General features: G+C 38.5%; 1 protein-coding gene across 1 annotated transcript in view; it reads left to right on the forward strand.

The window, feature by feature from the left end:
- kalrnb (kalirin RhoGEF kinase b) overlaps positions 1–14,044 on the forward strand; it is an 82,280-nt gene that overhangs the window by 37,311 nt on the left and 30,925 nt on the right. The window contains exons 17-33 of the mRNA XM_053229192.1: positions 1,180–1,398; positions 1,643–1,792; positions 3,373–3,487; positions 3,646–3,761; positions 4,649–4,771; positions 5,116–5,298; positions 5,957–6,081; positions 6,293–6,359; positions 7,095–7,204; positions 7,336–7,405; positions 8,240–8,329; positions 8,983–9,075; positions 9,171–9,282; positions 9,532–9,722; positions 10,592–10,693; positions 10,795–10,937; positions 11,311–11,413. Of these exons, the coding sequence (XP_053085167.1) occupies positions 1,180–1,398; positions 1,643–1,792; positions 3,373–3,487; positions 3,646–3,761; positions 4,649–4,771; positions 5,116–5,298; positions 5,957–6,081; positions 6,293–6,359; positions 7,095–7,204; positions 7,336–7,405; positions 8,240–8,329; positions 8,983–9,075; positions 9,171–9,282; positions 9,532–9,722; positions 10,592–10,693; positions 10,795–10,937; positions 11,311–11,413 (2,112 nt within the window). The remainder of the gene's footprint in view (positions 1–1,179; positions 1,399–1,642; positions 1,793–3,372; positions 3,488–3,645; positions 3,762–4,648; positions 4,772–5,115; positions 5,299–5,956; positions 6,082–6,292; positions 6,360–7,094; positions 7,205–7,335; positions 7,406–8,239; positions 8,330–8,982; positions 9,076–9,170; positions 9,283–9,531; positions 9,723–10,591; positions 10,694–10,794; positions 10,938–11,310; positions 11,414–14,044) is intronic.

The raw sequence follows: 14,044 nt of genomic DNA on the forward strand, positions 1-14,044 counted from the left end.
GAATTAAATGAACAGACAAAACTGAAACTGACCCCCACATGCACGAGGCACGGTGTTAACTGTGATAGCTATATGCCACGCTTACTCGTTAGCTATATTAGCCCTGTACTTATGGAATAAAAATTAAAGAGCGAATATTTGATAGAGGAAATGTAACAGAGACAAAAATCATATTATTCATTCCTTCAGATGGTTGACCAGTTTAGCTTTCTAGAGGGGTTCCACCTTTTCTCATAGAACCTTTAAGGGTGCACTATAAAAATTTTTTCCAAGAGTGTATTTATTAAAAATGATTCATTTTTAACTACTTTAATTCATCCTCTTACTTAATCTCGGTAATAAAAATCTGATGTCATCGCTTCCCGTCCAGGATAAGCTCCAGATCCACCTCGGCTCTAATCAGGATAAGGCTCTTACTGAAGATGAATTATTAAATGAATGAGAAATCTGCTAATAATGATTGCTCATGTTCATTAGCGAAACTGAACTGCGCCCATAAAGTTTCCTGTTCAAATTTTAAGCACTGATGAAGCACTTTTAGTGCAAAATTTTATTGGAGCACATTGGGCATATTTTTTTTAGAGAAGGAATTAGAAGTAGTAATTCACAAACGAATCACAGACATAAATCAAGGCTTAGTGTGGCTTTTGGAAATGCAGGCATCAGGGAATGAGCTGGATTCTGGCACAAATATTATTATTATTTTATTATTATTATTATTTTATGATTAGTATTACAATTTTATTTATTTATTTTTATTTATTTAGCAGGTTTTTTTTTATTTAGCAATTATTTTTAAGCAGTTTTATAAAGGGCTTTTTTACAGAGTGCATAAAAATAATGACATTTTTTAAACAATGTTTGAAGACAATAAAGAGATTTTATTTAAAAAAAAAGTTTTTTCAGGCCTGATTAAGTCTGCCCTTCATTTACACAGCAGTTTCCGTTGTACCCCATGTGGCCTCTTACTCAGATTTATGGCAGCGAAAGTCAACAGAATAAAAAAAGACAGTACACTTAACTGATTTAAATGCAGCTGAAGCTCAGCTGAGTCCGCCCTGATGTTATATGATGATATAACAGTGCTGCTTGATAAACAGTGGCTGAGCAGGTGCATGTCTAACAGAAGGGTTAATGTGTAAGTGATAATAAGCTGTGCTTAACCCTTTGTGCCTCCAGTCTCTTCTCCATGCAGACTCACTCCAGAGGACACATCAGAGCGCTCTCCAGCTACAGCAGAGAGCTGAGATGATGCTGCAGGCTGGTCACTACGACCCGGACGCCGTTCGAGCCTGCGCCGAGACCGTGGCGCTGCACTGGCAGACCCTCATGCTGAAAATGGAGGACCGACTCAAGCTGGTCAACGCCTCAGTGGCCTTCTATAAGACCTCCGAGCAGGTGCGGTGTGTAGGAGTGTGGAGGAGTGTGTGTTTTTGCAGGGGTGAACACTCTTATTCACAGAGGGTATGCTTAGCATGTTTAGAGGAAAAGACAAATTTGCGGAAAGGTCAAGATTAGACCTCCTTAATTATTTACATTCTGCCAATGTAGAACAATTACATTAGTTTAAGTATCATTATTAACTGTTCTCCCACTTTATGTGTTTTTGGGGTGTGTGTGTGTGTGTGTGTGTCCCACTCAGGTGTGTAATGTGCTGGAGAGTCTGGAGCAGGAGTACAGGAGGGAGGAGGACTGGTGTGGAGCGCACGACAAACTCGGCTCTACGTCAGACACGGACCACGTGGCTCCTCTCATCAGCAAACACCTGGAACAAAAAGAGGCCTTTCTCAAGGTTAAACACACACACACACACACAGTTTACTCACGTGTTTACTCACACTCACATGCACATACACAGACACACTGCATCTGTCCCGATACACCTGTCTCTGTTTGGCTAAGAGCCTGGAAACACCTCTACGGTTTACAATCCCTACGGCTTGTAAAAGCTTCTGTAGCACATTTAAATGAGTTGATCTAAAGCTGCTGCTGGAGTATTACTCCCCTGCAAAGTTTACATCCCAAACAGTTGAACACATTTTAAAGCATGTAGGAATGTGTGAATACGGCTTTGTCTAGGCTCTCTAGGCTTTGCGTCAAACATAAAAAAGGTTATTCATTTTTATGTCATTTTTTTATGTCATTTTTTTTAAAAGCATGGAATCATTACAGGTTTTTGTTGCTTAGTACTCACTATAAAATGCTCTGTAATAGTATTTGTGGTGAGGATATACACGTTGTGCGACTGCGCAGTAGTTATGCCAGCACATTGTTCATATACTCGCACATGGAGAGTTAAATGTGATATCCACTAGAGGGCAGGTCAGATCCGAATCATCGCTGTCTGTCAGGTTTACATATGACCTGTAAGATCATGTCAGCTATTCTGGGATGCGTTATTCTGGGATGAACTATTCAGGGACGCTGTATGGTGCTTGTAATTTTAGCGTAGGTTTATGCCTACTGCATTCATGTGTTGGTAGAAAAGAAAACATTTGGATTTTAAACTATATTTTTTAAAATTTAGTTTCAGAGAGATTTTTGCTGTGTTTTTCTTTTTAAAATAATGGACCATATTAAGTAACAGACCACATTTCTGATCAAAAATATAATTGTCTGGGATTTTACCCAAGACTGGGGAAAAAAAACAACTAGTCAATTTCTTTAAAAAAAAAAACCCAAAAAAAAAAAAACCTGCATCACAGTGTATAAGAGAATTTCTGCAGTTTAAAAAAAAGTTATTTGACTTTTTAAAACTGGTTGTTCTGCTGTGTACTGCTCAATAGTTATTATTCTGATTCCTTTTATATGAAACGTTTCATTTCATTATTTGTGAAGGTATCTTTGCTTTATAAGCTTTACTCGTTTTTTTTTTTTTTTTTGATGAATTGACTCCTTGTTCACCTCCTGAGCAGCGCAACAGAAAAGCGTTTGCCCATCTGTTGGCAGGAGTCAAGAGAGAAAACTTGTCCGTTCTCTCTTGTCAATCGGAGGGACACTAGCCAATCACAGGCATCTGTGAGCTCATGTATGCAGAAGAGGGTAGATAGCACTTTCATCTGAGTGTGTTACGCTGCCCTGTGATGCACGATCAGCACTTTCAAAAGATAAAGTTTGCTGGCTTCAAGTGTCTCGATGGTGACGTGTTTACGCCACCCTCCTCTGTTGGTAGCTGTAGTGTAATAGGGGAGAGTTAGTTAGGTGGTGGGTATTGGCACGACCAAAGTGGGGTGAAAATGTCTTATTCCAAGCACAAGCATTGGGGATAATTCTACATGTGAAAAAAGCAGCACTCCAGAAAAGTAGACATACAACAGACCCGTGAAATTCACTCTATATCTGTCAGACAGTTGTGTGTCGGTTTGCGTGCAGGCCTGCACTCTAGCCCGCCGGAATGCCGAGGTCTTTCTGAAGTACATCCACCGCAATAACGTGAGCATGTCAGGGGTCACCAGCCACAACCGAGCACCTGAGACACAGGTCAAAGGTCGGTCACCAAAGCTTGCCTGAAATGTCCCACAGCCTGCCTGCACATTTCCTGTAAATAAGCATGCTTTCATACAGTATGTGCATGTGTTTCAGTGTATTATAATGTGGGTTTGTATGTGTATGTGTGTGTGTGTGTGTGTGTGTGTGTTGTGATAGCCATCCTGAGCGAGCTGCTCCAGAGAGAGAATCGTGTCCTGCATTTCTGGACGCAGAAGAAGAAGCGCTTGGACCAGTGTCAGCAGTATGTGCTGTTTGAACGCCATGTCAAGCAGGTGAAGAGGAGATTCTTGCGAACCTGAAGGACGCTTGTAGCGTTAATTGTGGCTTCGATGTGTATTAAAGAAGCCAGTGGTCTCACTGACAGACAGCTACACGTTAGCTACACTGAAAGTTTTCCTGAAGCTTTACGATATAACGTGTCTTCGACAAAACATAATCAGAAATATTTAAATATCATTTTGATAACAAAACACGTAATATAAATACATAACATTTAGCTCAGACCTTCCAACTCTACTTAACTGTGGTCATTATGACAGAAACAGGTTCTCTATAATATACAGTAAGTGTGGAATAAAGCACTTGGGGGTGTGCTGCTATAGGACACTAATCAACTGTGGGATGGTGTGATGAATTGGAGTTACAGTTACCACCCTGATTATGATTGATTATTTCCATAACAACACACTCCAAAGTACTTTATTTTTCTCATTCCACAGCAATTTGCTTGTTGTTTAATTATTAAAGGATGATGTCTTACTTTTTATCCGTTTATAGTTATTAACTTATTACCTTAAAAAAGAGAAATAAGAGAAGCTAGTGAGGGAATGACTGTTATATCTGATGTGTCATAACAGGACCTTTTTCGAAATGTATCTAACATTACAGGTAAAAAAATATGATGATGCTTTAATATAAAAAAGTTAGTGTTGGTAAATTGTTGTGGTGTTATAGGAATAAAACACTATGAGGACACGCTGTTATAGGAAACGAATGAACTTTGGTATCGTAACAGTAACTCCACTTTGTGTCGAGCTACATCGCCACTGAGTTGTTGATTATTTTCCTATAACAGCACTTAGACAGTATATAGTGCATAACATAAGATCTCCCCATTTCTTCTCACTTCTTCTTCTTCTCTCCATTTTTTCATACACAGGCGTTGGACTGGTTGCAGGAGACGGGTGAGCAGTATTTGTCCACACACACATCTCCAGGTGAAACCACAGAGAAAACTCAGGGACTGCTCAAGGACTATGAGGAATTTCGTGTCTCTGCAAAGGTACACTGAGATTTTGTGAAATAATTGTCAATGTTCTACTCTTCGAGGAAGTAGATAGAAAGTCTTAACTTTCTACCTGAATATTTATCAAATTTAGAAAAAAAAAATGTTTTAAATCAGAAGAAAACTGCCTTTTTGTTTATTTGGTGCTTTATAAGTCTTTCAAACATATAAATCATTTGCTCCTTGATCATATTAATTAAGTGGATTTTCTTCCATCCGATCTTAAATCAAGCCTTGATTGTATACCAAACAAACTAAAACAGGGTTTTATGATTTTCATAGTGTAAATCTGTTCATACTGTTTGACTCAGTTCTCTAATACAGTCTAATGTTACCTCCAGCAAACCCAGGAGAAGGTGAAGCTGTTGATCCAGCTTGCTGGCAGTCTGGTGGAGAAGGGACATGTCCATGTGGCTGAGCTGAAGCGCTGGGTGTCCACCGTGGACAGGCGCTACCGGGACTTCTCTCAGCGCATGGGCCAGTACCGCTCTAGTCTGGACCGAGCGCTGGGGCTGTGCTCGGAGGTGAGGAGCTTGTCTCCACCTACAGCCTTCCTGGATAAAGGAATAGTTTATACAAAAAAAGCAGTTGTGGCTTATAATGAAGGAAAGCTGGGAGCAAACTGAAGTTGGCCCAGTGTCAGTTTTGGGTGGCGATGCTGGCCCTCCCTATGCAACACTGGGCAAATGTTGGCAAAAGAGCACTTTTTACAAGAGCCCTACCCAACATTGACCCAGTGTTGAAAAGGCACACTTTTAATAACAACCCTGCGAATATTGGGCCAAACCTGGCACCCAGTGTTGGGCCAATATCAACCAATCCACTGGATAAATGCAGGGTGCCAATAACAAGGTGGACTTAAAGGTGGCTGAAATTCTGTTGGCCCAATAGACAAAATTACATTCCCAATGAAATATCTAATGATTGGCTAATGTCAGTTTGCTAGTATTATTAGTATTATGGTTCCTGCAAGAGTGAATCACTTTAACATAAACCACACTATTATACCATCATCCTCCACTTCTTACTCACTTCCTGTTTCCAGAGTTCAGAGTTTCTCCCTTTCTCTTGATTTGACCCCCTTTATGTTGATTTTAGTACATTTCTAAGATAATTTACAATAATACAACATTCAGGTTTTTAACAGCAGTGTATCGCAGCACGCTGTGTTGTCTCTGACAGGACTATAAAGATCTGGAGTTGGATATTATCCCCGCCAGCCTGACCCACACCGACCCGGAGGTCAACCTCAACGACCCCAACCACGAAGTCAACGAAGAGAAGAAAAAATCGGCCAGGAAGAAAGAGTGAGGCAGCCAAAAGAGTGAAAGCATCAAATGCACTTGTTCATTTTTTTTTCCTTTTCCGAATCAGTTCCAGACAGTGTGTGATCTCAGTCCAGCTTGTTATTACACATTTCTTGGCAACTTGTTCCTGGAGGAAAATCTTTCTCTGATCAATATTTCAAAGTACAGAGTGTTTTTTGTGGAACTCAGTGAAACTTTCTCTCTGCTGCAGGTACATCATGGCAGAGCTGCTGCAGACTGAGAGAGCGTACGTCAGAGATCTGCAGGAGTGTCTCGAGGTGTGTTTTAGTCCCTCGTCTTTTTTACGGACCATCCATAATATTGTGAATTCTCACTTTGGTGTGTTTAATTGTATGACTATCACATCAAGGAAGGGTCAAAACAGCAGTTTAATTCGGCTGACTTGTTACACGTTATACCACAGAACTGCTGAATTCTCAATTCTGATTGGTCAGCTGGTGTTGATTCATTTTCTATAACAGCTCAGTAGTTCAGGCTCCAAGGCAAATCCTACATTTATAATAATGTACATTATCATTTCTGTAGCACCAGCTGATTCACAGGGATTTTTTTATGGCAGATGCACTTCATAAACAGATTTAAAAAGTAGTTCCCTATAAGGAGACCTTTAGCATTTCTCCAGTCTCCAGTGTCAGCACTTTTTTTCAAGAAAGAGGCTGGTGAAGGAACAGCTGTTTATAGCTGCTGGAACATAAATGATAACAGGAACTAAATTATAGCAAGGATTTTCCACAACAGTAAACGTAACTATAAATGGATAAAAAGTCTGATCTGTTATTCTCTAATAAAAATAAACCTGTTAGTGTTGTCAAATTGCTGTGGTATGAGAGGGGGTGATAATATTAGGGTGAAATGCCACATCACATAACCCCAGTGTTGATTATTTTCCTCTAACAGCATTCCCTGGAAGTGTTTCATGGAAGATTTTAGTGCCTGGATTTGAGTTAATCAGCTGATCAAACTGACTGCTTCTGTCTTCGTTGCTTTTTCAGACATTCTTGTGGGAGATGACCAGTGGCATGGATGAGATCCCACAGGGAATCGCCAACAAGGAGCATGTCATCTTTGGCAATATTCAGGAGATCTACGATTTCCATAACAAGTACATCACATACCTTACATTTAGTATTAGCGCTGTACAGCTTGGAAAGCGTTTTGCTTTTATTATTTTTATTTGATTTTGCCCAAAGTAATTATGAAAATAAACAAAATATTTACTACCGTTGTTTGTAGCATTTTTCTGAAAGAGCTGGAGAATTATGAGCAGCTTCCTGAGGATGTTGGTCATTGTTTTGTTACTTGGGTAAGAGATCATATTACTTATGTTGTCCTATCTAATATAATTTGAATACTCTGTTGAGTTCTCACTTCTGATTGGTCAGGAGGTGTTGATTAATTTTCTATAACAGCAGCTCTGATAGTAGTTCAGGTTGCACGAATGTTTTAATGCATTATTGTTTCTATAGTAATAGCTAAATCACAGAGACAAAATCTAAAACTAATAATAAACGAATATTATTTCAATCAGAAAAAAATATAATCAATATGGTGAATTTTTCTGTGAGGAGATGTTTATGTAATATTTATGGAAGGAGTCTCCAGTGTCAGTGCTTTGTAACGGTCATTACATTTTTATGCCCGTGAAAGTCTTAAGGTCAGAAAACTTTCCAGTTTCTCTGTAACATGACACGCTGCATTTTTTGTCTCAATAACTTTAAGAAAAAAATTGAGAGAGAGATTGGTAAGAGCACATCTGTTTAGTGTAACTATAAATGGATAAAAAGTATGATTTGTTGTTGTTAACTAAAAAAAATGATTGCAAATTGTTGCAAGTGGCAAATCACTGTGGTATGATTGAGATTTAACACCTGGGGCTTTCTGTAATTGGAAAATAATAACTCCAAATTACGTGTTGATTATTATTCTATTACAGCATGCCCCCAAGTGCTTTATTCCTTATATAATGTTCTATCAGTCTTCATTTCAGTACTGCTTGGTACTGTAACATAAGTCTCACTTCATTCGCAATGCAATTTAATCTTCTTCATAACAAAACTTTGGATTTTGGCATTAATGCTGTTTTATGACAAGAAAATTACAGTTCGTTACCATTTCTTTCCTGTTTCCTTCTTTTTAGGCTGATAAGTTCCACATGTATGTCACCTACTGCAAAAACAAGCCAGACTCCAGCCAGCTGATCCAGGGTCAAGCTGGACGCTTCTTTGACGTGAGTTTCCTTTTTTTCGTTCAGGGAAAGACTTGCTAACTGATCTGGTGATTAAGTGCAGAGTTAGATGGCAGCAGAGAGCTTCCTGTGTTCCTCTCTGTTTCTTCCTTTTGCCTTGACTTTAATCTTACACCAAGCTGTAATTTAATGATTGTACAAACACCTCAGAGTGTAATTGCAGTAATTATCCACACAGGACATAAGGGTCATTATAAGGGTCAATATTTTTATATTTATTTTATTTATTTTTATTTATTATTTTTTTTTAATACATATTTTGCTTTTTAAAACAGTAACACACTCATTTTGTCAGTGGTGTTAACAGTATTGTGATTGAAATGTGATTGAAAGCAAGCAAAGGAACCCATTTTACTGTTTTTTTCTGTGGCTTTTTTGAATTTATTATTTATTAAATAGTAAGTAATTGTTAAATATTAAAATATTTATTTTAAGTTTTTAACCATTCTTTTACTGTCAAAGAATTGCGTAAAAGTAAGTAAGTAATTCACAAGAAACTCATCTTCTCATCTCATCTAATTTCCCCTCTAGTTTTGGGTGAAACTGATGCCTGGTATCTCCAATTTTCACTGCATTAAATACTAATGGCATTGATGTGTGTGTGTGTGTGTGTGTGTGTGTTTTGAATTTTTTAGGAGATCCAGAAAAGACATGGGCTGGCCAACTCCATCTCCTCCTACCTCATCAAACCTGTGCAGAGAATCACCAAGTACCAGCTGCTGCTTAAGGTAGAGCGTGGAACTTCAATAATACTGAAAATTAATGAGCTATGTTCAGAATGGTGTGTTTTACATGTGCTGTGTGTGTGTGTGTGTGTTAACAGGAGCTGTTGACTTGTTGTGAAGAGGGTAAGGGGGAGATTAAGGAAGGGTTGGAGGTGATGTTGAGTGTGCCTAAACGAGCCAACGATGCTATGCACGTGAGCATGCTGGAGGGTAAGAGCTCACAGTTTTCCGCATTTACTCTATAACAACCTAAAAATAAAATATAGCATAAAAACACACAGTGAGTTTGAAATAAAGTAGATTTTAACGTTACTGCCTGATGAAACGTGTTTTGTATGACTCCCATATCATTTTCTGGTCTGATTGTCAGTCTCATTACACCTTCATTGATTCATCATGATATCATTTACAGCTGCACTGATTCTAGTTTAACATCCACAACGTCCTTGTGGATTCTAGGTTTCGATGAGAACTTGGCTGTTCAAGGTGAGCTGATACTACAGGACACGTTCCAGGTTTGGGACCCCAAATCTTTGATCCGCAAAGGCCGAGATCGTCACCTTTTCCTCTTCGAGATCTCTCTGGTGTTCAGCAAAGAGATGAAGGACTCTTCCGGACGCACGAAATACGTCTATAAGAGCAAATTGCTGGTAGGTTGTGCAGAGAATCAAATATTAGACATTATACCACAGCTGTTGAATTCTTGATTCTCATTGGTCGGAAGGTGCTGACCGTCAAATCAAATCACCGCCATTGTTTAAACGTGTAATCATGTCTGTAGTGATAAGACTTCCGCACGGTAGTGTATGGTGGATGTTCCACATAATCAAAGGCTGATAATAAGTGTATTGAAAAACATGTTCCAGTATTTAACAAAGAAAATTGTACAATCCTTGATATTGTGAAGTTTTCTGGAAGGAGACTGGAAGGCATCTCCAGTTTCAGCGCTTTGTAACAGTCAGTAGGTTTTCCACCACAGGAAAGTCTTCGAGGAACACGTCCTGATCCTGAAGACTGTTCGCAGTTTTTTTGCCTCATTAACTTCACGAGAGAGAAAAAAGAATGTTATAGCTGTATATAGCTGCTATAACGTAAGGGATAACAGGAACTAACTTGTTTTGTGGCTGTTCCACAACATTACATGTAACTATAAATGGATAAAAAGCGTGACAAGTTGTTCTTGAATGAATAAAAATTGTAAAAGATTACAGATTAAAGATTACTGCTCTAAAAGATTACAGCTCTAAATGCACTAATAAAATACTTTGGGATATAAAGTATGTACATTGTCTTTACATAAAGTTGGTAGTAGACTGTAACTATGTTTAAAGCTGATGCTGTATTTTTTTTATTACTTTTTTGTTTTTTTTGTAAGTTAGCACAGCTGAATTGATTTTTTATGGATGCCTCAAGAACACCTGGCCAAATTTTTGTTAATTGATAAAATTCTGAAAAAAATATTTTTCCACATAATTATGTTTTTAAAGTCGCTTTCCTGTCACTGTTAACACTCTTACAGACGTCAGAGCTGGGAGTGACGGAGCACATTGAGGGAGACCCGTGTAAATTCGCTCTGTGGGCCGGACGCACCCCGACGTCAGACAGCAAAACCATCCTGAAGGTAGACTTTCTGTTAGAAGTTCAAACGTTTTCGTGCTTGTGTTTAGCCGGTGTAGTATGTGCACTCTCTGAGGGACTTCCTCGAGCACTCTTTTCCTGCAGGCGTCCAGTATGGAGGTGAAGCAAGAGTGGATCCGGAATATCAGAGAGGTGATCCAGGAGAGGACGGTGCACCTTAAGGGGGCGCTGAAGGAGCCCATCCACCTCCCCAAAACTCCATCCAGACAGCGCAGCGTCAGCAAAAGGTCCCCAGAATAATCCCTTTAACTCCTGCTTTATTTCCATTTTATTTATTTTCACTGCACTAATATTTCTTTTGTTTTATTTCTCAAATCTGTCCCTTCTTGTCTCTCTCTACTGCGTATTTTTCTCTTATCTAATTGTTGACCAAATTCATATAATAAATGAATACAGCCTTACCATGGTTATATAGACATAATTATGGAAAATATATATACATATATATAGATATATATATATATATATATACATATATAGGTACCATAGTAAAACTGTTGCATGTGATTTTGTCACTTTTTTGCTTTATATCACAATTAACGGACCTTTTTTGTATTTAATGGTGTTTATCATGTTTGTATTTTACATATCATTATTCAGGGAAACCACTGAGGACGCAGACAGTCAGGGTGACGCTAGCAGCCAGCCAGACACAATCTCCATCGCATCCCGCACCTCCCAAAACACTGTGGACAGTGACAAGGTAGGACTACGGCTGTCCTCGATGTTTTATTCTCTGTGACTGTGTTAGAGAGCTCAGCGATTATAAATGTTTAAGCAGATACAAGTTCTTCACAGGTAGATGAAAAAAAAGAACACTGTTTTATAGATAAGGGTTAAATTGGGTGGGAGCTCAGAAGATCCGACACCTTTGATTTATACGAGCTCTGGTGATGTAAATGTAAATCAGGTCTAATACAGTTTTTTAATATTTGATGTGATGAGAGACAACACCTTAACCAGGGGTGCGAAATTTGTTTTAGATAATGGGCCACATTAATGAGTTTAGTGAGAACTAACACATCAGCAACTCCTCGTAGATGTTTTCAATTAGATACAAATAAAAAACGAGTCAATGCATACATATTCATCCCGGTAGGTGTGGTTGCTGTGAAAGCTCGAAATTAGCTCTTTTTTGAAAGAGATGTGGTAACAGTGCCAACGTTTTGTCTTGCTGATGAAGAATTACACATCAGTAGCACTTTTTGTCAGTAGCTGAGTTTATGGCCCTGAGTTTATTGCTCTATTTTTTTCCCTTAATGGAATAACAGAGACTCAGTCGTTTTTTAGAGCACAGATTCCAAATTCATTTAGTGATTAAAATCGCAGGCTCTATGTTTGACACCCCTGACCCAAAGCATTCATCCAAATCAACAAAGAAATGGGTTTGGAATCAGTGTTTTTGAATGACCTAGCAAGAGCCCAGACCTGAATCCAACTAAAAATCTGCGAGGTGACCTGAAGCGGGCCGTGAACAGGAGATGCCCTTACAATTTGATGGATCTAGAATGTTTTTGCACGAAAGAGTGGAAAAAATTGCCAAGTCAAGACGTGCCCTGCTGATGACTCTTACCCAAAAAGACTGAGTGATGTAATAAAATCAAAAGGTGCTTCAACAAACTATTACTTTTAGGGGTGTGAACACTTGTGCGACTAGGTTATTGTCATTTTTTTATTGTTCCTTTTTTCCCTAAAAAAGTTTGTCATTGTTTTTCACTTTAATTGTATACTTTCATTTTTTAAATCACAAAAACCTGCCATTTTAACAGGGATGTGTAAACGTTTTAGCTCTGGACTTAATATGACTTGTTCCCAGAGTCGCTATAGAGAAAGGAAAAAGTGTTTAAAAGCACACAAAGGTCTGAGCGGCTCTCAAATCTGTGTTAAATTCTCAGATCTGAATACAAATCCATGTAATTTTAGGATTCATAATGGTAACTTCTCAGCACAAGATCAAAGATTTGTGTACAAATCATTATAATTTTGTTTCATTATGGCTTAAATATTATTATTATTAAACATTAATATCATTATTTAGGGTTTTCTGATGAATTATGGGAAAAGGGCTTGTGTCTGAGTAAGCAACATTAAGCTGGGTGGAGAAACAGGTCATCAGTGATGTGTGTAGAACAGGAGAGGAAGTGTGTGCATGTAACTGTGTGTTTATGTGTGGCTTATTTTCCCTCGGTGGAAAAAATGAACCTCTCCCATCATGGTACAGTGTGTTAATGGGCCTGTACATGTGTGTATATGTATATATATATATATGTGTGTGTGTGTGTGTGTGTGTGTGTGTGGTTTGGCAGCGTAGACGATGATAGGGTGTGTCTATAATCCACACTTTCAAATAATACAGTTTTCTCTTAGTGAATTCCCAAATGTTTTATGTAAAGTACAGTTCACAAAGACACTCAGCTCTTTCTTTTCTCTTATTGGACATATGATATTAAAATAGCACACAAACATATCTCTTTTTATCATAATATATATTTAGTGGTTTGTGTAATTGGGATTTTGGCTGGCATCCTCGAGAACGCTAGCGTGTTTGTCCCCAGTAGTGTAGAAAAATAAAACATTATTTTTGCATATAGCATGAATCACAGTTTGGCTTTCAGCTTTCCTCACGTCTATTTTTTTTTTTTTTTTGGTCTTTTGCTACTTCGTCCCACTCAATCTCAGTGACTCAGCCCCGTTTCTTCTCAGTGTGCTCCTGTGGAAAAGCTCTGTCTGATCTGAGAAAATATAAGGAGATATATGTTAAATAAATATTCCATCGGTAATGTTCCAAGGTTGCAAAGAAACTGAAAATAACAACGTGTCTATTTTTGGGAAGGTCACCCGGTACGTGATATGACATCTCACTTTAACCGTGGCTGTGTGCAGTCAAGTCACACAAGCAGCTCAAATTCTCTTCGTTTTCTGCCACCTTATGTAATCTTTATTACTGATGTTTAAAATAAATCCAATCTAGACACCAAGCTAGGCTAGTTAGTTAGCCAATACAACCCAGGATTAGTAAGAGAAACATGCCAAGTGTGAAAGCAGCCAGTGTTGCTAACTTAGCAGTTTTTCAGAGCCATTTAGTATTCTTCATTTAAAAACCCTAGTGATAAATATAGCCACTTTTTGAGCAGAGGTTAGTGACTATCCTGCACTCGATATGGCTATCCAGCTCACATTGTTCCTAACAACCAATCCCTGATCACCATTGTTACAAACAACCAATCATTACTCATCATTGTTTCCAAAGACCAACTACTGTTCACCAGAGTTCCTATAACCAATCACCACTGTTCCCGACAACCAATCCCTGATCACCTTTGTTTCTAACAAC

Source organism: Pangasianodon hypophthalmus, chromosome 2 (assembly GCF_027358585.1).
Source record: "Pangasianodon hypophthalmus isolate fPanHyp1 chromosome 2, fPanHyp1.pri, whole genome shotgun sequence".
Lineage (NCBI taxonomy): Eukaryota > Metazoa > Chordata > Actinopteri > Siluriformes > Pangasiidae > Pangasianodon > Pangasianodon hypophthalmus.